This window comes from Psammomys obesus, unplaced genomic scaffold, assembly GCF_907164565.1.
Source record: "Psammomys obesus unplaced genomic scaffold, mPsaObe1.curated_primary_1811, whole genome shotgun sequence".
NCBI lineage: Eukaryota > Metazoa > Chordata > Mammalia > Rodentia > Muridae > Psammomys > Psammomys obesus.
The window spans coordinates 4,172,005-4,197,348 of NW_026592403.1; the positions used below are offsets into that span (position 1 = coordinate 4,172,005).

The 25,344-nt window shown below is 39.2% G+C and overlaps 1 protein-coding gene across 1 annotated transcript; it reads right to left on the reverse strand.

Moving 5' to 3' along the window:
- LOC129681300 (aldo-keto reductase family 1 member C21-like) lies at window positions 1-25,063 on the reverse strand. The gene is given in 10 exon segments (XM_055613200.1): window positions 1-184; window positions 7,244-7,326; window positions 8,033-8,145; window positions 8,148-8,197; window positions 8,450-8,559; window positions 17,325-17,447; window positions 17,686-17,763; window positions 18,447-18,563; window positions 19,426-19,601; window positions 24,936-25,063. Coding segments are annotated over 10 exon segments (969 nt in total). The 5' UTR covers window positions 25,012-25,063; the 3' UTR covers window positions 1-141.
- Window positions 25,064-25,344: the final 281 nt, after the last annotated feature.

Sequence of the window (25,344 nt, forward strand, 5' to 3'; positions counted from 1 at the left end):
TTAAATGATAAAGAATGTATCTTTTATTTGTTTTCAGAATGGCACATTGTTGTTTATTGTCTTAGCTGAGAAATAGCTCCAGGAGGTTCTACTTAGCACAAGTGGCCAGTCCAGGAGACCTCCTGGAGACATCCTCATGTACTAGTATTCATCAGAAAATGGAAAATTAGGGTGGCCATCAAACCTGCAAAGACAAAGAAAATCCATAATGCATTTGGTCATTCTGTTTCCAGAAGGAATGATTTCTATGAAGTTGATTTTAGTATGAAAGTGTGAAAATTTATTTTCCTAAGGCATACAATCATCGTTTCTTACTTTCAAAAATAGTACTTTCTACTTGAAAAGAAAACAGTAGTAAATTATTGAGATTTCTTTCCCTAGTACTTAATATGTAGAAAAAAAGTATCAAACTGGTCTCTATCAAAGAGAGAGAGAGAAGAGGAGCTAGAGACATGGCTTGGGATTCACAAGCACTGACTGCTCTTCCAGAGCTCCCAGATGCTATTCGCAATCCGCATGGCTCACAATCATTTGAAACTCAAGTACCAGGGGATACTATGCCCTCTTTTGCCCTATAAGTTTCCTCAATGCACGTGGTGCACAGACATACATGTAGGCAAAGCCCATACAAATATCTAAAAGTCATTTAGATAATAAAACACTATATCAAGTAAAAAAAAAAAATCCAACCCTTTATTTTAAAATTCCTCAGAGAGAGCAAACACTGTCCTATGTTTTTGAAAACAAGAAACCAAGTTATGTACTCTGTGCTAAACAGTAGTTGAGGGATGGTGAGATGGCTCAGTTGAGTAAGGCACCAGCTACCAACTGATGACCTGAGGTTGATCCCTGCGACCTCTGTATTGGAAGGGGAGAAACTACGGTGGCAAGTAGTCATCTCATCTCCACCACATGTGCTCACTCACATACATGTACACATACATACAAGTCAATAAGTGAAACAAATTGAAATGTTTGGGGAGATATAGATTATTCATATTTGATTTCTTTTGTTTTTAATTGCATTTGTCTTTAATACATCTTAGGCTCTCACTGGTTCTCAGGATTACAAAAAGATCAGCAATGTATCTGGCTTATTTCAGCTTAGAATTTTAGGGGACTTCTGAGTATGTGAATGAGTGGATCTCTGATTCTTGAGCCTGCTCTTGGGGCTCTTTTTCTTTGTTGGCTTGCCTTGTTCAGCCTCATTGTGATGTTTTTTTTGCTTTTTTACCATGTTCGATTTTGTTAAGTATGATCGTTATTTTTAGAAGGCTTTTCTTTTCTAAGAAGAGACAGACAGACATGGAGTGGATCTGGAGGTGAGGGGAGGTGAGGAATATTTTGAAAAAGTAAAGATAGGAGAAACTTTAATCAGGATAAATTGTATAATAAAAGAATCTATTTTATTTTTCTTTTTTAATTAAATTTTCATTTTCTGTATTAAATACAGTTTATTTACTTTGTATCCCAGCTGTAGCCCCTCCTTCATTCCCTCCCAATTGAACCCTTCTTCCCTCATCTCCTTCCTGCCCTTACCTAAGCCCACTGATAGGGGAGGTCCTCCTCCCTTTCCATCTGACTCTAGCTTATCAGGTCTCATCAGGACTGGCTGCATTGTCTTCCCCTGTGGCCTAGCAAGGCTGCTCCTCACTTGGGGGTGGGAGGAAGAAGGGAAGGTCAAAGAGCCAGCCACTGAGTTCATGTCAGAGACAGTCCCTGTTCGCCTTACTAGGGTACACACTTTGATACTGAGCTACCATGGACTATGTCTGAGCAGGGGTTCTAAGAAGTCCATTGTCATAGTAATATCATATCATTAGACGGAAATAAAAGTATAAATTAAACTCCCAATTAAAATTTCCCAGGTATGCAGGGGTGGTTCAATATACAGAAATCCATCAATGTAATCCACCATATTAACAAACTGAAAGAAAAAAAAACACATGATAATCTCCCTAGATGCTGAAAAAGCATTTGACAAAATCCAACATCCATTCATGTTTAAAGTATTGGAGAGATCAGGGATACAAGGCACATATCTAAATATAGTAAAGGCAATATACAGCAAGCCTATAGCCAACATCAAACTGGACGGAGAGAAACTTAAAGCAATCCCACTGAAATCAGTGACAAGACAAGGCTGCCCACTCTCTCCATATCTCTCCAACACAGTTCTGGAATTCCTGGCTAGAGCAATAAGAGAGTTGAAGAAGATCAAGGAAATACAAATTGGAAAAGAAGAAGTCAAAATATCACTATTTGCAGATGATATGATAGTATCTGTGAGTGACCCCAAAAACTCTACCAGGGAACTCCTACAGCTGATAAACACCTTCAGCAATGTGGCCAGATACAAAATTAATTCAAAAAAATCAGTAGCCCTCCTATATACAAAAGAGAAAAGGGCTGAGAGAGAAATTAGGGAAACAACACCCTTCAAAATAGCCACAAATGACATAAAGTACCTTGGAGTAACCCTAACCAAGCAAATCAAATACTTGTATAAAAAATAATTCAAGTCTCTGAAGAAAGAATTAGAAGAAGATATCAGAAGATGGAAAGATCTCCCATGCTCATGGCTTGGCAGGATTAACATAGTAAAAATGGGCATCTTACCAAAAGCAATCTACATATTCAATGCAACAATAATAAAACAGTAATAAAAACTGCATGGTACTGGCACAGAAACAGAATGGTGGATCAATGGACCCGAACAGAAGACTCAGAGATAAACCCATACACTTATGGACAACTGATCTTTGACAAAGATGCCAAAACCATACAATGGAGAAAAGACAGCATCTTCAACAAATGGTGCTGGTCCAACTGGATGTCTACCTGTAGAAAAATGCAAATAGTCCATACTTATCACCCTGCACAAAACTAAAGTCCAAGTGGATCAAAGACCTCAACATAAAATCAGACACATTAAATCGGTTAGAAAAAAAAAAGTGGGGAATACCCTTGAACTCATTTGCAGAGGAGACAACTTCCTGAACAGAACACCAACAGCACAGGCTCTAAGAGCAACAATCAATAAATGGGACCTCATAAAGCTGAAAAGCTTCTGTAAAGCAAAGGACACCGTCATCAAAACAAAGCGACTGCCTACAGATTGGGAAAGAATCTTCACCACGCCTTTATCTGACAGAGGACTCATATCCAATATATATAAAGAACTAAAGAAGCTGAAAAGCAGCAAACCAAGTAATCCAATTAAAAAATGGGGAACAGAGCTAAACAGAGAATTCTCTGTAGAGGAATATAGAATGGCAGAGAAGCACTTAAAGAAATGCTCAACATCATTAGCCATTAGGGAATGCAAATCAAAATGACCCTGAGATTTCACCTTACACCCATCAGAATGGCCAAGATGAAAAACTCAAGTGACAACACATGCTGGAGAGGTTTTGGAGAAAGGGGAACCCTCCTTCACTGCTGGTGGGAATGTAAACTTGCACAACCACTCAGAAAGCAATCTGGCGCTTTCTCAGATAACTAGGAATAGCGCTTCCTCAAGACCCAGCCATACCACTCCTAGGCATATATCCTAAAGAGGCTCAAGAACACAATAAGGACATTTGCTCAACCATGTTTGTAGCAGCTTTATTTGTAACAGCCAGAACTTAGAAACAGCCCAGATGCCCCTCAGTTGAAAAATGGATGCAGAAATTGTGGTACATCTACACAATGGAGTATTACTCAGCAATGAAAAATAAGGAAATCATGAAATTTGTAGGTAAATGGTGGGACCTGGAAAGGATCATCCTGAGTGAGCTGTCTCAGAAGCAGAAAGACACACACACACGGTATATACTCACTCATATAGACATAACATAATATACAGCTACTAAAAACTGTACATCTAAAGAAACTAAGCAAGAGAGATGACCCTGACTAAAATGCTAAATCCCCATCCTGAAAGGCAAAGAGGATGGACATCAGAAGAAGAAGAAAACAGGAAACAACCTAGGAACCTGCCACAGCAGGCCTCTGAAAGTCTCTGCCCTGCAGACAATCAAAGCAGACGCTGATACTTATGGCCAACTGTTGGGCAGAGTTCATGGAATCTTATGTAAGAAGTGGGAAATATTAAGAGCTGGAGAGGACAGGAACCACACAAGGAGAACAACAAAACCAGAAAACTTGAACACGGGGAACTTCCCAGAGACTCATACTCCAACCAAGGACTACTCATGGAGGTAACCTAGAACCCCTGCACAGTTGTAGCACATGATAGTTCAGTGTCCAATTGGGTTACATAGTAATGGGAAGAGGGACTGCCTCTGACATAATCTGATTGGCCTGCCCTTTGATCACCTCCTCCTGAGGGGGAAGCAGCCTTACCAGGCCACAGAATATGACAATGCAGCCACTCCTGAGGTGATCTGATAGACTAAGATCAGAGGGAAGGAGAAGAGGACTTACCCTATCAGTGGACTTGGGGAGGGGCATGCATGAGGAAGGGGGAGCATGGGTGGGATCGGGAGGGGTGGAGGGAGGGGGAATACAAAATGAATAAAGTGTAATTAATTAATAGTAAAAATTTTTCTAGAAATTATAAAATAGAAAAGTCAGATTGAGCAATAGCATATTATCTATGTATCAGTACTCTGGATGTATTGTCCAGTGTTTGTACGTTTAGTGTATATGTAACTTTATGTATCATTTTCTGAAATATTGGCTTAAATGCAATGTTTACTACACTGACTTTAAATTTCAGTTTCAGAATTTATTAATCATTCATTAACCTCCTGCCAAATAAAACGGTGATTTTGATTCAGAAGTAGAAATAATATTTGTCAGAGACAAAATCTCACACACAAGGGAACAACTGCATATCACCATAACAAAAGTCACACAAGTTACAGAGTTAAAACACCGTTCACCAAGGCTAATAATATGAACATTCAAATAGTAGTTCTGTCTCTATGAAATATGTACTACATTATTCATTTTTCTGTATATTATTAAATTAACAATTATATAGAAATGTTTATTACATGCTATTTTATTATGCTTACAATTATCATACAACATGCTTATAACTTTCATACAATACAATAGTTTTTATTTTTAATTAATTTACACGCTGGAATTGTGAATGTACATTCCATACTTTCAGTGATAATACATCTTGTCTCAAATTCTATAGCGTTATATGTAGAATGAAAATTACAGTTTCTTTGGACATTAAATTCTCTACAGCAGAGGTTCTAGGTTATATCCATACATGGTCCTTGGTTGGAGAAACAGTTTCATATAAGACCCTTGTGCCCAGATATATTTGGTCCTTGTGGAGCTCCTATCCTCTCCAGGTCATATTAACTCCCCCTTCTTTCATATGATTCCCTGCACTCTGCCCAAGGTTTGGTTATGAGTCTCAGTATCTGCTTTGATACACTGCTAGGTAGAGTCTTTGAGAAGCACTCTGTGATAGTTTCCTGTCATGTTTCTTGTTTTTTTCCACATCCAATACCCATCCCATTTGTCTTTGTAAGTGAGGATTGATCATCTTTCCCTGGGTCCTCTTTCTTTTTTATCTTCTTTAGGTGTATAGATTTCATTATGTTTATCATATCTTATAGGTCTAAATAAGTGAGTATATACCATGTGTGTCTTCCTCCTTCTTGGATACATCATTCAGAATGATCTTTTCTAGATACCACCATTTGCCTGCAAATTTCATGATTTCCTCGTTTTTGATTGTTGAGTAGTATTCCATTGTGTAAAATACCACAATTTTTGTAGCCATTCCTCCATTGATGGACATCTGGTTTGTTTCTAGATTCTGGCTATTACACATAAAGCTACTGTAAACATGGTTGAGCGAAGCCCTTGTTGTGTATTTGAGTATCTTTTGGATATATGCCTAAGAGTGGTATAGCTGTGTTTTGAGGATAACCTAGAACCGCTCCTCAGACATAGCCCATGGTAGCTCAGTATCCAATTGTGTTCCCTAGTTAGGGAAACAGGGACTATTTCTGACATGAACTCAATGGCTGGCTCTTTGACCTCCCTACCTCCCAAGAGAGGAGCAGCCCTGCTGGGCCACAGAGGAGGACTTTGCAGCCAGTCCTGAAGATATCTGATAAAACAGGGTCAGATGAAAGGGGAGGAGGTCCTACCCTATCAGTGGACTTGGAAAGGGGCAAGGAAGAGATGAGGGAGAGAGGGTGGGACTGGGAGGGAATGAGGTAGAATGATACAGATGGGATAGAAATTTAATAAAATGTAGCTAATATTAAAAATAAATAAATAAATAAATAAATAAATAAATAAATAAATAAATGGTAAATTTCTCTACAGCAATAAAAATGTTTCTAAATATTAATCCATGATTTTTAAAAATGTGTATATGTGTGTCCCTGTGTAGGTGTATAAATGTGTATTTGTGATTGCAGAAGCATACTCATGTATAAAGTATATACATGGATGTAGAGGCCATAGGAAACCCTTAGGTGTATCCTCAAGAATGCATTCACTCTTTTGAGGCAGGGTCTTTCATTGACCTTGTCTCACTGGTTAGCATAGTGGCCTGCAAGCCCCAAGTATGTGCAAGTTTTCACCTCCAGAACACTTGAATTACAAGAGCACATGTTGCACCCAGGTTTTAATCACACTTGCAAGGCAAGTACTTTACTGACTGAGCCATCTTTCAGCATCTCCATGGGCCTTAAATATCTTCTCAATGATTTTTAGTCCTCTACATTGACTTCAGTATGTTTGAGAAAAATCAGTACCAGCTGTGTTACTGATCACATCAAGTCAGCAGTTCTCAAACTAGAACACTTAATTCCTGAACAGAAGCACTTCAGGAATGAAAGGAAGTTTTTCAAACCTTTAAAGTCATTAAAATTCTTGATGACATTGAACAAGTTCATATGCAGGTGGTGACATAGATTATAAGGTTGGTGTCATACATTTAGTAGGATAAGATTTAAGCAAGTACTGGAGAAAATGAGATGATGGCATGATATTGATATTGGGATGTTTCAACGAGCCACCTGATATGTCCACAGTGCATATTACAGGACATAAAGATTGAGTTCACCATAGAGAAAATAGAGATTCTACACTGAGGTGGGCTAACCCAGAATACTCCCTTGAAACAGTACAGACCTCCTGTACTCTGATTTTCTCTGTCTTCTTACATTTATTGAGATAACATTAAAAATGTTCCTCCAGAAAAAAAAGAAAAAAAAAAAACAGAATAAAACATATAAACAAAGCTACTTACTTGTCAGCAGTTATATATTGCAAATTTCTGTTCAGGCCATCAAGGACTTTCATATCCTCTGAACTCAACTGGAACTCAAAAACCTACCACACCTATAGGAAACATTTTTATGTATTTACATAATTAAACTGCATTTTTTTCCAATCAGCACATTGTAAATTCAAGAGATTGAACAGTGAATGTGGTTGCTTGGTAAAATGCTTGAAAAATCCTGGCTTTCACAAAATACAAAGGTATTCAATAAAACACTGAAGTGAGAAATGAATTCCAGCGTCAGCATCACTCAAAACCCCCCACATACTGAATCCATACACAATAAACAGGCAAGAAAGATTTGAATGGAATGTGAGGAGGAAAGAAATCGGTTACAATTCAAAGAGAAAAACATCACTGCTTAGGAGATCTACTCCATGAGTGCAATTGTCTGAATGTGTAACTCAATTCAGTAATCATCACTTAGACAGTTTTATTTCAATGTCTGAGCAAAGAAAAGTCGAAGTATGAAAATGTTCTTTTAAACATACGATAAATGAAAATTCTATTGATATTTTAATACTAGGCATGTCTCATTGAAAGGAACTAAGAACTGGCTTCCAGGTGGTCATCTTTAATACACTTTGAAGTTTAATCTACAGGGTGACCTATAATTATTAAGATATTGAAACTATTCTGTCTATAAATCACTAGCATTGATCTTGAAATCAATACCAAGAACGTGAGGTAGAAGGAATACATTCATACAGGCTTTTAAGTTGTTAAAAAGAACATACTGTCTCTTCTACTCCTCACCTTAATGTTCTCTTTGATCCGCTCTTCTTTGAGACTGGTGTTGAGGACCACAATCCCACGCTGCACCTGGTAGCGAAGTGCAATCAAGGCTGGAGTTTGCTTGTACTTTTTGCCATAGAACCAAGAACTGGTTCATCCAAAAGAACAGGGGAGTTCTTGTCCACCCTTGAATGAAATGTAAGGAAGCTAAATTCCTCAAGCTGTAGCTTGCAAAGAAGCTTCAAATATACACAAAAGCGGCTCTATAGAATGAGGGTCCCAAGTGTGTTCCTAGACCCGATACACCATTATCACCCTTTATTCTCTCCAAAATGCAAATTTTCTCTGCTTCCAAAACCCATGATTATAGCCTTAAAGTTGCAAGACTAAAGGTATGTCAAGAACAATTGTGAGTTTATGATTTAATGACCTCATTACCATCCTTTGTATCTTTGTGTTCCCAGAACACCATAGGCAACCAGTACAATGTCATTTGACTTGCAGAAATCCAGAAGTTTTGTTTGGTTGAGATAAATATGGCATTCTACCTGCAGACGAATGAAGAAAGATACCATATTACATGAAATCCCATGTTCACATAAAAACGTGTTAAATTACAATAAGCTAAATTAGGAAAGCCTGTGTAACTAAGTGTGGATTAAATATAAAAATGAAAAGACTTCAGCAAATAACCCTTGACCATGCTGATGCAAGAAACATTAATTAATTGCAGTCATTCATTAAAAAATGAAAATTGAGGTTCCTGGGAAGTAGACAATGTTTGTGGGTTGGGTGTAGAATGAAGAAATAAAGGATAATGGGCAGGGGGATTTTCACTGAAGTACATACATAAATTTTCAAAAGAACACATACAATTTTTAAGTGTATAAAAGAAAATAATAGATTTGTTCATGGCTCTAATTCCAGAATTTGGAAGGCTGAGTCAATGTGTGTGTGTGTGTGTATGTGTGTGAGTGTGTGTGTGACAGCATGCTTTTGGAGGTTCTAGGACAACTAATATGAGTCAGCTCCTTCCTCCCACCAACTGAAAGATCAAATTCTGGTTTTCAAGCTTAATTTTATTCACTAATCCATCTCACTAGACCCATGATATATATGTTTTATTGCTACATTTATTGTACATATTAATGGACTTTGTAAAGATATGTTGATATGACTATAACCTGTACTTTCTCTCTATTTACTCTCCCCCTCCTTTTACTCTCTACTCCCATAATTCCCATTCAATTCTACAGATTCTATGAAAACTTCTAATATCTATGTTCTTAGGAATAGTTTAAAAAGTAACAATTATGAGATGAACCAACCTTTGCATAAAATCTTAGGGGTAAATGTCCATTTCTTCAACAAGAACTCATGATAGAGTCAAAATGTGGAACAGGGAATGGACTTGCTAAGTTTTAACTATGAAATAGTATGAACTTGATCAAACATTTGAAAGGGGATAGTCCATACGCTGAAACAGACAGTTGAGTAGAGACTTCAATTCGGGCAGATTTTTAGCAAGAAATGAAAAGTAAAAATCAATTCAAAAGGTAAAATAATTCAAAATCAAAAATTTTATATTAATATGCATACACACAAACAGATAATTGGACATAGAAAAATGAAAAAATATATTTCTCATCATCAATTGTGGTTAGTATAGAAACTGTTTTATTAGAACATTGGTAACTAAAGCTATACACTAACACTAAATACAGTTATAGTGGATTGAGACTTAGTATGTAAATTTTCTGTAGTAGACAAGTAAACAAGAAGTAACAATACAACTGAAAAGGAAAGACAGTATTGCCAAGTTTCAACAAAATAACTCATTCAGGAAAAAATCATTGATGCATTCTTGGTGAAGATCTTTTTCCAATCTGTAGGCTGTCGTTTTGTGCTGAGGACAGTGTCCTTTGCTTTACAGAAGCTTTCCAGTTTCATGAGGTCCCATTTATTAATTGTTACTCTTAGAGCCTGTGCTGTTGGTGTTCTGTTCAGGAAGTTGTCTCCTGTGCCAATGAGTTCAAGGGTATTCCCCACTTTTTCTTCTAAGCGGTTTAGTGTGTTTAGTTTTATGTTGAGGTCTTTGATCCACTTGGACTTTAAGTTTGTGTAGGGTGATAAGAATGGATCTATTTGCATTTTTACTTGTAGACTTCCAGTTAGACCAGCACCATTTGTTGAAGATGCTGTCTTGTTTCCATTGAATGGATTTGGCATTTGGTCAAAAATCAGGTGTCCATAAGTGCGAGGATTTATGTCAGTGTCTTCTATTTGGTTCCATTGATCCACCAGTCTGTTTCTATGCCAGTACCATGCAGTTTTTAGTATTGTTGCTCTATAGTACAGCTTGAGATCAGGGATGGAGAAATCTCCTGAAGATCTTTTACTGTAGAGAATTGTTCTAGCAATTCTGGGTTTCTTGTTGTTCCATATGAAGGTGAAAATTTTTCTTTCAAGTTCTGTAAAGAATTGTGTTGGTAATTTGATGGGAATTGCATTGAATCTGTAGATTGCTTTTTGTAAGAAGGCCATTTTTACTATATTAATTATGCCAAGCCATGAGCATGGGAGATCTTTCCATCTTCTGATATCTTTTCTAATTCTTTCTTCAGAGACTGGAAAATTTTTTCATACAAGTCTTTGACTTGCTTGGTTATGTTCACACCAATGTACTTTATGTCCTTTGTGGATATTGTGAAGGGTGTTGTTTTCCTAATTTGTTTCTTGGCCCTTTTGTCCTTTGTATACAGGAAAGCTACTGATTTTTTTTTTGAGTTAATTTTGTATCCAGCCACTTTGCTCAAGGTGTTAATCCGCTGTAGGAGTTCCCTGGTAGAGTTTTTGGGGTCACTCAGGTATACTATCATATCATCTGCAAAGAGTGATACTTTGACTTCTTCCTTTCCAATTTGTATCCCCTTGATCTCTTTCAATTGTCTTATTCCTCTAGCTAGGACTTCAAGAACAATGTTGAAAAGATATGGAGAGAGTGGACAGCCTTTCCTTGTCCTTGATTTCAGTGAGAATGATTTAAGTTTCTCTCCATTGAGTTTGATGTTTGCTATAGGCTTACTGTATATCGCCTTTACTATGTTCAAGTATGTGCCTTGTATCCTTGATCTCCAATACTTTAAACATGAATGGATGTTGGATTTTGTCAAATGCCTTTTCAGCATCTAAGGAGATGATCATGTGGTTTTTCTCCTTCAGTTTGTTTATGTGGTGGATCACATTGATGGATTTCCATATATCGAACCACTCATGCATGCCTAGGATGAAGCCTACTTGGTCATAGTGGATGATGTCTTTGCTGTGTTCTTGGATTTGGTTTGCAAGTATTTTGTTGAGTATTTTTGCATCAGTGTTCATGAGGGAGATTGGCCTGAAATTCTCTTTCTTTGTTGAGTCTTTGTGAGGTTTAGGTACCAAGGTGACTGTGGCTTCATAGAATGAGTTTGGTAGTATTCCTTCTGTTTCTATCTTGTGGAATAGTTTGAAGAGTATTGGTGTTAGCTCTTCTTTAAAGGTCTAGTAGAAATCGGCACTGAAACCATCTGGCCCTGGGCTTTTTTTGCATGGTAGACTTTTGATGACAGCTTCTATTTCCTTAGGGGATGTAGGACTATTTAATTGGTTTACCTGGTCTTGATTCAGCTTTGGCATATAGAATCAGTCAAGAAAATTGTCCATTTCATTTAGATTTTCAAATTTTGTGGCATATAGACTTTGGAAGTAAGACCTAATTATTGTTTGGATTTCTTCAGTGTCTGTGGTTATGTCCCCCTTTTCATTTCGGGTTTTGTTGACTTGGATAGTTTCTCTCTGCCTTTTAGTTAGTTTGGCTAAGGGTTTGTCTATCTTGTTAATTTTCTCAAAGAACCAGCTCTTGGTTTCATTGATTCTTTGAATTGTTTTATTTGTTTCTAATTGATTGATTTCAGCCCTGAGTTTGATTATTTCCAGCCATCTATTCCTCTTTGGTGTGTCTGCTTCTTTTTTTTCCTAGGGCTTTTAAGTGAGCCATTAAGTTGCTTGCATGAGATGTTTCGAATTTCTTTTTGAAGGCACTTAGTGCTACAAACTTTCCTCTCAGCACTGCTGTTCTTGTGTCCTATAAGTTTGGGTATGTTGTGTCTTAATTTTCATTGAGTTCTAGAAAGACTTTAATTTCTTTCTTTATTTCTTCCCTGACCCAGCTGTCATTTAGTAACAAGTTGTTCAGTTTCCATGTGTGTGTGTAGGCTTTTTGCCATTTCTGTTATTGTTGAGGTCCAGCTTTATACCATGGTGATCAGACAAGATACAAGGGATTACTTCAATCTTCTTGTACTGTTGAGGCTTGCTTTGTGACCAACTATGTGGTCTATTTTGGAGAAGGTTCCATGAGGTGCTGAGAAGAAGTTAAATTCTTTTGAGTTTGGGTGAAAGGTACTGTAGATGTCTGTGAGGTGCATTTGATTTATGACCTCTGTCATAGTTATTGTTTCTTTGTTTAATTTCTGTTTTGTTGACCTGTCCTTTGTTGAGAGTGGGGTGTTGAAGCTTCCCACTATTAATGTGTGGGGGTCTATGTGTGGTTTAAGTTTTATTAAAGTTTCTTTTATAAATGTGGGTGCCCTTGCATTTGAGGCATAGATGTTCAGGATTGTAATATCTTCCTGGTGGATTTTTCCCATGATGAGTATAAAGTGTCCTTCTCTATCTCTTTTGATTGATTTTAATATAAAATCTACTTTATGAGATATTAGAATGGCTACTCCTGCTTGCTTCTTGGGTCCATTTGCTTGGATAACTCTCTTCCAGCCCTTTATTCTCAGGTAATGTCTATCTTTTTTATTTGAGTGTGTTTCTTGTATGCATCAGATTGTTGGGTCTTGTTTATGCATCCATTCTGTTAGTCCGTGTCTTTTTATTGCAGAATTGAGTCCATTGATGTTGAGGGAGATTAATGACCACTGGCTGTTAGATCCTTTGATATTGATGTTGGCCATGGTAGTGTGTTTGTGTGTTTAGCTACTTTTGTTTTGCTGTAGTGAGGTTATTTATTTCCTGTGATTTCTTGAAAGTAGTTAGTTTTCTTGGGTTGTATTTTTCCTTCTAGTATCTTCTGTAATGCTGGATTTGTGTGTAGGTATTGTTGAAATTTTTTTGTCGTTGAATATCTTGTTTTCTCCATCTAAGAGGACTGAGAGTTTTGCTGGGTACAGTAGCCTAGGCTGACATCTGTGTTCTCTTAGGGTCTGCATGATATATGTCCAGGCTCTTCTGGTTTTCATAGTTTCTGTTGAAAAGTCAGGTGTGATTCTTATGGGTTTGCCAATATATGTTATTTGGCCTTTTTCCCTTGCAGCTTTTAGTATTTTTTCTTTGTACTATATACTTACTGTTTTGATTATTATGTGATGGGAGGATTTTCTTTTCTGTCCTAGTTTATTAGGTGTTCTGTAGGCCTCTTATATTCTTATAGGCTTTCCCTTTAAGTTGGGGAAATTTTCTTCAATGATTTTGTTGAAAATATTTTCTGGGTCTTGGAGGAGGGAATCTTCTTTTTCCTCTATTCTTATTATTCTTAGGTTTTGTCTTTTTATGTTGTCTTGGATTTCTTGGATGGTTTGTGTCAGGAATTTTTTAGATTTATTATTTTCTTTGACGGATACATCGATTTCTTCCATTGTATTTTCCACAGCTGAAATTCTTTCTTCCATCTCTTGTAGTCTGTTTGTTATGCTTACCTCTGTAGTTCTTGTTTTCTTTCCTAGGTTCTCCCTCTCCGTGATTTCCTCCGTTTGTGTTTTCTTTAATCTTCCAATTCTATCTTCAGATCTTGGACCGTTTTGTTGATTTCCTTCACCTGTCTGACTGTATTTTCCTGTTTTTCCTTCAATCCTTCAGCTGTTTGTTTGAATGTTCCTCTGTTTCTTTTATTTCTTTCAGTGACACAGACTGTTTGGCTGTATCTTCCTGTATTTCTTTACGGATGACCATAATCTGTTTTATTATATCTTCCCCTTATTCTTTATGTATTTTATTTACTTCCTCCATTAACCTCTTCATTAGCATAGATGTAAGGTCATCTTGAATTTCACTAATGTTAGGGTATCCAGGGCTACTTGCCCCTGGATAACTGTGTTCTGGAGATGCCATGTTGTTTTGCCTTTTGTTGGTTGTGCTTTTTCACTGGCCTCTACCCATCTCTCTGTCTCAGGTGTTGTCTGTTAATTTCTGGTGCCTGCTGAGTCCTGGGGCGGGGAGAATCCACTTGGCGGGGTTCTGAAGTTCTCCTCTGCTTTCTGGGTATGGTCAACAGAATAGTGGTGCTTCTCAGGAATTGTCACAGTTCACTTCGGGTCCGTATGGTAACTGTGGTATTCAGGAAGGCTCTCCTCTCATCAGGAGAGGTTTTGGTGATGGCTGTCCTGTTGTTGGGTTTTTTGCTCTGAATTTAGCGAGCAGTAGCTGTTGCTCTTAAGGTGTAATTTTTAGGTGCACCCCTCTTGAAGGACCAGGGATTCCCACAGTTTTGTCAGCCTAGCTAGGGATAACTTGTTGATCCTTGGCACAGTATCTGAGGGCTACGGTAATGGCTCTCTGGCTTTTGTAGGTCTGAGGATACAGCTGTGTGCCCCAGTGCCCTAGTGGTACTCAATAATGGCAGGTGAGCACAGCGCTTCTGCCTGCAGTAGAAGGCTAGAGCCTGGAGTCTGCGTGAATCCAGAAAGTCTTTTGGTGCTGGGTGTCCTGAGTGTTAGACCTGATTATCCCGCCGCTGTGGGGTTTCCTCCTGATAGGACACCCAGTCTTTGCTTTGGGGATAGCCTTTCTATCTGTGATGGCAAGTAGAACCTGCAGGCACAGACTTACATAGCTCTGCCTTTCTGGGGATTGGGTGCCTGGGTGTCTGCTGAAACTGGTTAACTTTTCCAGAGACCTTTTCAGGGTGGTGGTATCAGCTGAATGCTCCGAGATCAGACCAGCCATTCCCCTCCCTGGGTTTGCACCAGACAGTGAAACTCAGTCTCTGATGTCCTGGGGCCCACAGTTCTATCTGGGGCAGCAAATAAGGCGTGCAGGCAGGGCTCTGTGCTGGTGCCCGACTCCCTGGCTCTGCCTCTGGGCTCGCTCTTGGTGCACCCGAGAAACCTGAGTCTTTTCCAGGGGATGTCTGGGTGACCTAGGGTCGGTCCCAACCGTTTCCTGCACCATGGGGTTATCTCTTGACTGGAAATTTCAGTCTCTGATGTCGTGGTGCACACAGTTCAGCCTGGGAGAGTGACAAGAGCCTGCTGGCATGTGGCTCTGGGCTGGTGACCAAGAGCCTGGTGGAACACGGATCTCTTCCATGGTTTAGCCACATGAGTTAAAGCTGACTGAATCCCCCACCGTGGGGTATCCTCTCACCTGGGAAACACAATCACTTGTGTTTTATGGCTGCGAGTTCTGATTGCTGGTCACTGTGCCGATCCTGCTGTGCTGCTGGTCAGAATGTGAGTTGTCCTGCACCGCCATCTTGCCCTGCCTATTCTTTCTTATTTTAATATCAGAATATCTAATGATTTGGTCCTTATATGTCAAATAGATAAATAACATATACTCTCATTTCCTATTTGTGAATTTCACTTGTCTATTGAAACTTGTTATTAATACAAAAACAATGCAGCCACAGATAAAAAGAAATTATTTCACAATTTACTTGATGTCAAAAACCAGAAGAATGTATTCAAATCTGCTCAAAAATAAAGGTAGCTGAAGTATTGTTCATTTTTTTCTGAGTACTAAATTTTACATACCCAAATAATGTCATCACAGATAACTAAATTCCTGCTTCTAACCTGGATGTGAATTTTAGTCTGCTGTGATTTTTTTTTAATTTTTTGGATTAATTACACTTTATTTACTTTGTATCTCCCCTCCCAATCCCTCCCTTCCTCCTCCATCTCCAGGGATGCCCCTCCCCAAGTCCACTGGTAGGGGGGGTCTTCTTTTCCTTCCTTCTGATCTTAGTCTGTTAGTTCTCATCAAGAGTGGCTGCATTTTCTTCCTCTGTGGCCTGGCAAGGTTGCTTCCCCCTCAGGGGGAGATGATCAAACAGCAGGTCAATCAGTTCATGTCAGAGACAGTCCCTGTTACCATTACTATGGAACCCACTAGGAAACTGAACTGCCATGGACTACATCTGTGCAGGGGTTCTGGGTTATCTCCATGAATGCTACTTGGTTGGACTATCAGTCTCAGGGAAGACCCATGTGCCCATATTTTTTGGATCTGTTGCTCACCTTGTGGAGCTCCTGTCTCCTCCAGATCTTACTAATTCCCACTTCTTTCATAAGGTTCACTGCAATCTCATCAAATGTTGGCCATAACTCTCAGCATCTGCTTTGATAGTGTGCATGGCAGAGCCTTCAGAGGCCTTCTGTGGCAAGCTCCTAACTTGTCCCCTGTTTTCTCCTTCTTCTGACGTCCATCCTCTTTACCTTTCTGGATGGGATTGAGCATTTTAGCCAGAGTCCTCCTTCCTGATAAGTTTCTTTACGTGTACAGATTTTAGTAGGTTTATCCTGTATTATATGTCTATATGAGTGAGTATGTACCATGTATGTCCTTCTGCTTCTGAGATAGCTCACTAAGGATCATCTTTTTCAGATCCCACCTGCAAATTTCATGATTTCCTTGTTTTTTATTGCTGAGTAGTATTCCATTGTGTAGATGAACCATACTTTCTGTATCCAGTCCTCAGTTCAGGGGCATCTTGATTGTTTCCAGGTTTTGGCTATTACAAATAAAGCTACCACAAACGTGATTGAGCAAGTATCCTTATTGTGATTATTAATGTAGCTAAGTCTTTGTATATAATCAACAAAGCATCTCAACCCTTCAGAAACTCAAACCATCATCATCTGTTACTGTCAAAGCAGTAATCTTTGTTTCATGGTAATCTCAAGCTTTTTCTGTCTTTTCTTGGCACAGACCCTTACAATGTTCCTCCTGTTCATCATTGTTCATTCTTAAGATATCAAGTATAAGACAACCTTCCTATTTGGAGTGTGATCATGAATACAGTCTACCTTGATCATCCTTACCTCTCTAAAATCTACCAAGAAACCAATAATTTTTCTCCGTGACATTCACTAAGACTTTCACAGAGCAAAGCAGTCAAGCATCATAAATGTCCTATGCATAAACACTTGCATAGGCTCATGCCGTTCCACAAAGCTAAGATGAATACCGGAAGAGTACTTATCAACCAATGGCAAGAAGGGAAATAAGGGAATGGACAAAGAGAAGAGAAGACCAAGATTCTCACCTGGTTGCACACAGGCTTGTACTTGAGTCCAGGCTTGTTCAGGATCATCTCCAGCTGCCTGCGGTTAAAGTTGGACACCCCAATGGACTTGGCCAGTCCTGCATCCTTACATTTCTCCATGGCCTAGGGAGGAAAGGACAGTCACAAAATATTTGATGGGGTTGCACACATTCTTCATTTCTGCTACATTAAAGGCATGTACATGACCCCTGTTCTTAAGACAAAACAGCCCTTGAAAGTAGCTTTAGGTTTTTTTTTTTTTTTTTAATGAAAAAAGGTACACTCTACTCTCACAAATGAATTGTGGCATGACTTTTTCTCTTGCTGCATTCCTCCTGTGCGCTCTATTTCAAGTACTTACCCCCCAGGTCTCACGGAGATCCACTGTGTCAAATATTAATTTTCCATGTTCATCTACTGGGAACTCATCTTCTCCTGGCTGGAATAGCATCAAATGTTAAAATAACCTTCAACAAACACATTTTCCAACCAATAGCTATTCTTCTAAGGAAAGGGAAATCTGAGAACTAAATCTCCATATGATAGATAAATCATTTTTAATAACATTTTATTTGTAATATATTTTTTAAATTGAGTTATAGGCAATTCCCTTGGTTATAAGATTTTATTTTCTCATATATATATTATATATTCTTAAAAATTGCATCTTGGATCAGTCTGGAGTGTCTTAATTAGTACTTATGACTGTTTCATGATGACCATTTTCTGGAAGCCAATTTGAGGTCTCTTCTCCAGAAAAGACCATTTCAATCTCTCAGAATTCCTTAGTTGTAGGTTTTTTTTCCCTAGTGTTAAGCCCCATGACACTTTTCCTTTCCACTTTAATGTTTACTGGTCCTTGTCCTGGTTTTCGTTAGTTAGCATATTGGTAAGCCTTCACAGTTATAGCTTCTCTGATATCTCTATAAGAGGCAATCTCAAAGCAAACTTTTCAGTCTCTTAGATCTTATAATCACTCTATTCCCTCCTCTGCCACGATACATGAGCCTTAGCAGGAGTTGTATTTTAGATCCATTGAACATATAGGTGCCACATCACTAAGCCATCCTAACCCCATTATACACTCTGAAAGAAATATATCTGGAAATACAAACAACATACCTTCAGGGCCATTGGGAAATGAATGACGTATAGGTCCACATAGTCCAACTGAAATTTTTTCAGTGACCGTTCCAAGGAAGATCTCACCAATTCTGGGCGATGGCTATTACACCAAAGCTACAGTTAAAGATGGAATTCACATTGAATTAATAAATCCAATAACTAATTAATTTACTTCACCTAACACAGAGACATTTTTCTATCAATTTGAAATTGATGTGCATGGGGGGATATTGTACTTCTTTCCAAATATCCTTCAATCCGATTCTCCCATGTGAATCCCTTATGTTTATTATGAATTAATTTGAAATCACTCAAGGTCCAGTGTTTAAATCAAGTCATAATAATGCTCCATCTCCATATTATGTTTTGCTGGATTGAAAATGCACAGTAGTGGTCTATTGCTTTTAGCCAATCAACTCAATATGGAAGAATAAGTGGTGGGAGGGTCGGTGTATGTATGTATGGTTTGCTTATTTGGTATGCACATGCACATATGGAAGCGTTATATGTCAATTCCATAATTCCAACCTTGGGTGCATATTTCTGTCACTCTATACCTTATGTAGTTTTTAATTTTTATAACTGTAGGGGATATAGTTTCAATATTTTATTGTATGTTTGCTAGAAGGCAAACAGGATGCATTATATCTTGCTTATAAAGATATCTACAATTTTTAAAGTGTTGACACTGATAAAAAGTTATCCAGGAAATACACAAGGCTACTGTCTTCCATACTCCAGTTTATATCATATACCTATGAACTGAGATGTAGAAATGACATGCAGTAAATTCAGGAATCTACAGGCAGCATTGATGAGAAAGTCACTTTCTATGAATCAACACTGTATCCGATATGCAAATATATATTAATAACTACAAAACAGAAAGTGCAGAACACAAGCCATTACTTATCTAATATACGAACACCTATTCAAACACCATGGTTCATTCATGGGTACATGAAGTAAACAGTACCTTTGTTGTGCAAAATACATCTTCTCTCCTCACAGTGCCATCAGCAATCTTACTTCGGATGGCTTCTCCCACTTGTTCTTCATTGTGATAGAAAGAAGCAGTATCAATATGATGAAAGCCAGCATCAATAGCTATTTTGGTGATATCCTTAGCTATACTCCCAGGAAACTGAAGAGCAAGAAAAAGTGGAATTTATAGATAGATATGCATGATTCAGAATGCACTAGGGCACAAAATGTGACTTCTCTGCTATCTATTTTTCCATGTTTTGTAGTAAAGATTCCCTCTGATATGATAGTGATCATTGTCTATGGGGTAAAAAGAGTCAGGTAACATGGGAACCTCTTTTATTCTTGGCAATCAGAGGTTAGTCATGATATAGGAGATGTCCACTATCACCTAAAATCTAGGACTTACTTCAGGTAACCATAAGGATGTTAAGCAAGATTTACACAGGAAAATATGCTCCATTTGACATAAAAATTAAATGCTGTATAAGGGAATGACCCTAAATGCCAAGGCCCTAAAACTGTGTTCAAAAGTTCCAGAAGGACAGCTATTTGGTGACTACAGAAGAAAACAGCTTCTCCTGCCCTTAGATAACTGGAAATTGCATAAAGTTAGAAGGTGCTGCAGTTTCAAAAATAGCTTTCACCCTGCAAAAAACTAAAGTCCAAGTGGATCAAAGACCTCAATAAAAACCAGACACATTAAACCTGTTAGAAGAAAAAGTGGGGAAGATCCTGGAATTCATTGGGACAGGAGACAATTTCCTGAATAGAACACCAACAGCACAGACTGTAAGAGCAACAATCAATAAATGGACCTCATGAAACTGAAAAGCTTCTGTAAAGCAGAGCACACTGTCGTCAAAACAAAACAACTGTCTACAGATTGGGAAAGGATCTTTACCAACACTATATCTGACAGAAGGCTAATGTCCAGTATATATAAAGAACTTAAGAATTTAAGAAGCAACACATCAAATAATCCAATTTAAAAAATGGGATACAGAGATAAACAGAGAATTCTCAATAGAGGAATATTGAATGGCAGAAAAACACTTAGAGAAATGTTCAATGTCCTTAGTCATCAGGGAAATGCAAATCAAAACAACCGTGAGATTTCACCTTACACTTATCAGAATGGCTAAGATGAATAATTCAAGTGACAACACATGCTGGATCATGAAGAAAGAGGAACCATTCTCCACTGCTTGTGGGAATGTAAACTTATACAACCACTTTGGAAATCAATCTGGTGCTTTCTCAGACTAATTGTCTGAGGCAATTGTCTCACTAACTGTCTTGAGGAACAGCGCTTCCTCAAGATTCAGCTGTACCACCCCTAGGCATATATCCAAAAGGCACTCAAGTATACAACATGGACATCTGCTCAACCATGTTTGTAGTAGCTTTGTTTGTAATAGCCAGAAGCTGGAAACAACCCAGATTCCACTCAGTTGAAAAATGGATACAGAAATTGTGGTACATCTACACAATGGAATATTATGCAGCGATAAAAAACAAGGAAATCATGAAATTTGCAGGTAAATGGTGGGAACTGGAAAAGATCTTTCTGAGTGAGGTATCCCAGAAGCAGAAAGACACACAGGGTAGGTACTCACTCATAAGTGGTTATTAGACATATAATACTGGATAAACGTACTAAAATCTGTATACCTAAGTAAGCTAATCAGGAAAGGGGACTCTGGCTAAGATGCTCAATCCCTGCTCAGAAAGGCAAAGAGGATGGACATTGGAGGAGGGAGAAAACAGGGAACAGGACAGGAGTCTGCCACAGAGGGCCTCTGAAAGGCTCTACCCTGCAGGGTATTGAGGCAGATGCTGAGACTCATAGCCAAACTTTGAGCAGAGTGCAGGGACTCTTATGAAAGAAGTGGGAGATAGTAAGACCTGAAGAAGACAGGAGCTCCACAAGACAGCAAGGTACAATCTCTGGGCACAGGGGTCTTTTCTGAGACTGATACTCTAGCCAAGTACCACTCATGGAGATGGTCTGGAACTCCTGCACAGATGTAGCCTCTGGCAGTTCAGTATCCAAGTGGGCTCCATAGTAATGGGGACAGGGACTGTCACTCACATGAACAGATTGGACTGCTCTTTGATCACCTCCCCATGAGGGGGGACCTGCCTTGCCAGGACACAGAAGAAAACAATGCAGCCACTCCTGATGAGACCTAATAGACTAGGATCAGAGTGAAGTGGAGGAGGACCTCCCTTATCAGTGGACTGGGAGAGGGACACGGGTGGGGAAGAGGGAGGGTGGAACTGGGAGGGGAGGAGAAAGGGAGGCATGGGGAGGATACAAAGTGAATAAACTAATTAATAAAAATATAGAAATTTAAAAAAAAATATTCTAATGAGGAAAAAAATAGCCTGCGTTCCCAGTCTGACCCTATTGATCCTCCCTTTTCTCTTTCCTATCATTAGCTACAAAAATCCAGCTTAAATGACACAATCTTGTATTCCCTTGAACTTAGGTCATTTAGTGACTGGGCTCTGTGCCCATGATCAGAGCATAGCCCAAACTTGAGATTCCCACCTCTGGTGGCAAGTAAACCCTGCTCTAGTTACATGTGGTAGCTTAAATTCTCTCTTTTGTTTCTTCCTATACAGTTAATTCTTACATATGCTTACATCATGGATCATCTAAGAGCTTTCTTTCAGGAAAGGCACAAGGAACACATTTCCCAAATGTGAATTCTCAAAGTTTATGCTGGTGTTAAAATGAATGTGATTTAGAGCCACCATTCAAAGACATTCATTCACAGTTTGTTATGTAAGACACTAACATGTCCCAAAAATCCTGTCTCCAAATTAAAGTGTCTTTATGGGAGCCGTTGGCAGTGTGCTTGCCATCTATGTACTATAAAATCTGTGTTCTTAATTTTATCAGTAAAATCACTGCACACATGATACCAGGTTCTGGTACCTCTTTTGGACACCATACTTATCTTCTTTTGGATTCTTTTGGTGGTACCAATGTTTTCTTTCCCTTCATCCTACTTTTATGCACAATTTAAAGAATTGTTGTCATTGTTCTTCATTATTTGGGGCATTTAGCACTTTAAAAACACCTTGAGTCCATTGAAATAGTCAACAAGTTAAGTGCTTATCAACAAACCTAATAACCCATTTTCAATCCCTGAGACCCACATGTTGTAGGTGAAATGACATAATTTTGTTGACTCCTGTCCTCTACAATATTACCATGGCAAGTATGCATACACTAAACACAGGGGGTTACAGGAGAGGAGAGAAAGGCAGGGAGGTGCAGAGGAAGAGAAGAGAAGAGAACAGGAGGGGAGGGGAGGAGAGGAGAGGAGGAGGAGGAAGGAAGATGGAGGAGAGGAGAGGGGAGGAAAGGTGAGGAAAGGTGTCAGGAGCCATGACTCTAGCAGCCTGCTTTGATATTTAAATCTCGGTGGAGAGATGGCTTTTAGCAGGACTTTACTAATGGCAGAGAAGAACTTGCAAGTCCATCTCCTTTTGTTTGTGACAGCAGGTGGGACAGCTTGTGAGGGTCACACCTCTTCCTCAAGCTCCTTGTGCAAATTAATCTATTGTTCTGAGATGTTTTACTGGCTAAAAGTAACTCCTGACAATAAAAGAGGTCAGAGGGCTGGAGTCAGAGGAGGAGACAGAGACTTGAGACTTGCTGCTTACTGCAGCAGCCTGCCTTTTGCTGTGGTTGCCGAGTCTGGACCTTTAAAAAAGGTTTCCTGTGTGCTGTGTGTTTATTTCATTAATATTAATCCTCACTCCCGACTCAAGAACTGTTAGACTCTGCTGGCTGACTCTGGCAGAGAGGAGAGGAAGAAAGGGGAGGGGAAGGGAGGGGAGGGAAAAGGAGGATAGGAGAGGGGAAGGGAGGAGGGGAGGGGAGGGGAGGAGAGGAGAGGAGAGGGTGAGAGACCAAATGATAAAGTCTTTAAGACCTAGAGTAGGTGTGGTAAAAAGTTAGTAATGCCCTGAGGGGGAGAGCTACCTCACTGCATTCTTTCCCCACCCACTAGAGATACAGTTGCTAGGAAACTGGACCCTCCCCCTAGGGAGGGACACCTGATCATGGTCAATGGTCTGGGAACCTTCCTATAGCCAATCAATTCAAAATGTAGCATCTTGACCAATAGATGCTTGCCAGGCAGGAATTGCCCTGCCTTGGGCATCCTGGGAGGGACCAGAATCTATAAATCACCCAACTAACCTGGGGACGCACACTCAGCTCCCACCGCCTCGGCTGTGGGGCCATGTTGGCCCAAGCTGCAGCTTGTAATTTACAATAAAAAGACCCTCATGTGTTTTGCAATGGAGTCGATTCCTGTAGATCTTTTGGGGGCTCTCGAACTGGGTATAACAAGGGGAGGGGAGGGGAGGAGAGGTGAAGAGCTGAGGGGAGGGGAGGGGAGAGAAGGGAAGGGGAAGGGAGGAGAGGAGAGGAGAGGAGAAGGGAGAAGAGGAGAGGAGAGAAGGGAAGGGGAAAGGAGGGAAAGGGAGCAGAGGGAAGGAGAGGAAAGGAGAGAGGAGGGGAGGAGAAAGGAGTGGAGGAGAGGAGAAGAGGAGAAAAACAAATGAATAAAATTAAAATGAATAAATTCATAGAACAAAAGAGTGAATTCAAAGCTTTGGTAACTAGTCCCTAGATACATATCTTTAATCAAGATAAGTATATTACCAGAAAACAACTTTCATTACAGGCAAGTGAAGTCTCGAGTTCCATACTTTCATTGCAAAGGTTTGTAACAATGTGCATTAAATCAAACATGTTTAAACATAAATTATGTCTTAATGCCCTTACTAAGTTTTTGCTTTCTCATGGAGTTGCTTTCAGAATAAGTTTGTAACAAGAGCACTGGAAGGCCTACGGGGAATTAAAACTTCCAGACTGGCCTATTTGCAGAGTGATGAAATCTTGTGAATCATCAACAGCCACAAAAATAACACATTTTATATCTACTTTGCTCAAACCAAACCCTGTAATGAAAATGAGATACTAAGTCAAACTCAAAGCAAAGCACCAGAATTAAATGTTTCATCCAAGAAACTTTACTGTAGAAATATCTTTAATAATTGACATTCTAAAAGTATAAATTATCCCCAGGAAATGAGTGACTTTACAAGTCAGATAGACCCACACTCACTCTAGTTGAGTTTCTTTGAACTCTCAACTCTCACTGGGGATATTTTTATTAAATTTTTATTTTTATATTAATTAGTTTATTTATGTTATATCCCAGCTGTATCCCCCTCCCTCATTCTCTCCCAATCCTCCCCACCCTCCTTCATCTCCTCTCTGCCCTTCTCTAAGTGCACTGATAGGGGAGATCCTCCTCCCCTTTCAATTGACCTTAGCATACTAGGTCTCTTCAGGACTGACTGCAATGTCCTCCCCTGTGTCTAGCAAGGCTGTTCTTCCCTCAGCAATGGAGAGTTCAAAGAGCCAGCCACTGAGTTCATGTCAGAGACAGCACTGGTTTTACCTTGCGTGTACAGCAGTACCAAAGCCAAGGACAGGAATGAAGTGACCATCACTTAGTTCCACGCATTGATATTTGGAGTCCATGGTCTATCACTCTTCATGTGAAGCCTGCTCTGCTTGAGGTTCACCCTCACAGGGAATTTAAATAATGGCAGCCCCTCCTCTGCTTTCCTGGCCAAAGTTCAGTTCATGTCACAGGGAGGAGTTAAAATTTCCACAAGTGATGATGAAATTTCAGCTGGTTAACTTACTTGTAAGAAAGAGAATTCTTGTCTTTCTGATTATTGAAAAGAGATTTTAATTTTTAATTTTATACTAATTAGAGTTTATTCACTTTGTACCCCAGCTGTAACCTCCTCCCTCATCCCCTCCATCTGTACCCTCCCTCCCTCATCTCCTCCCATGCCCCTCTGCAAG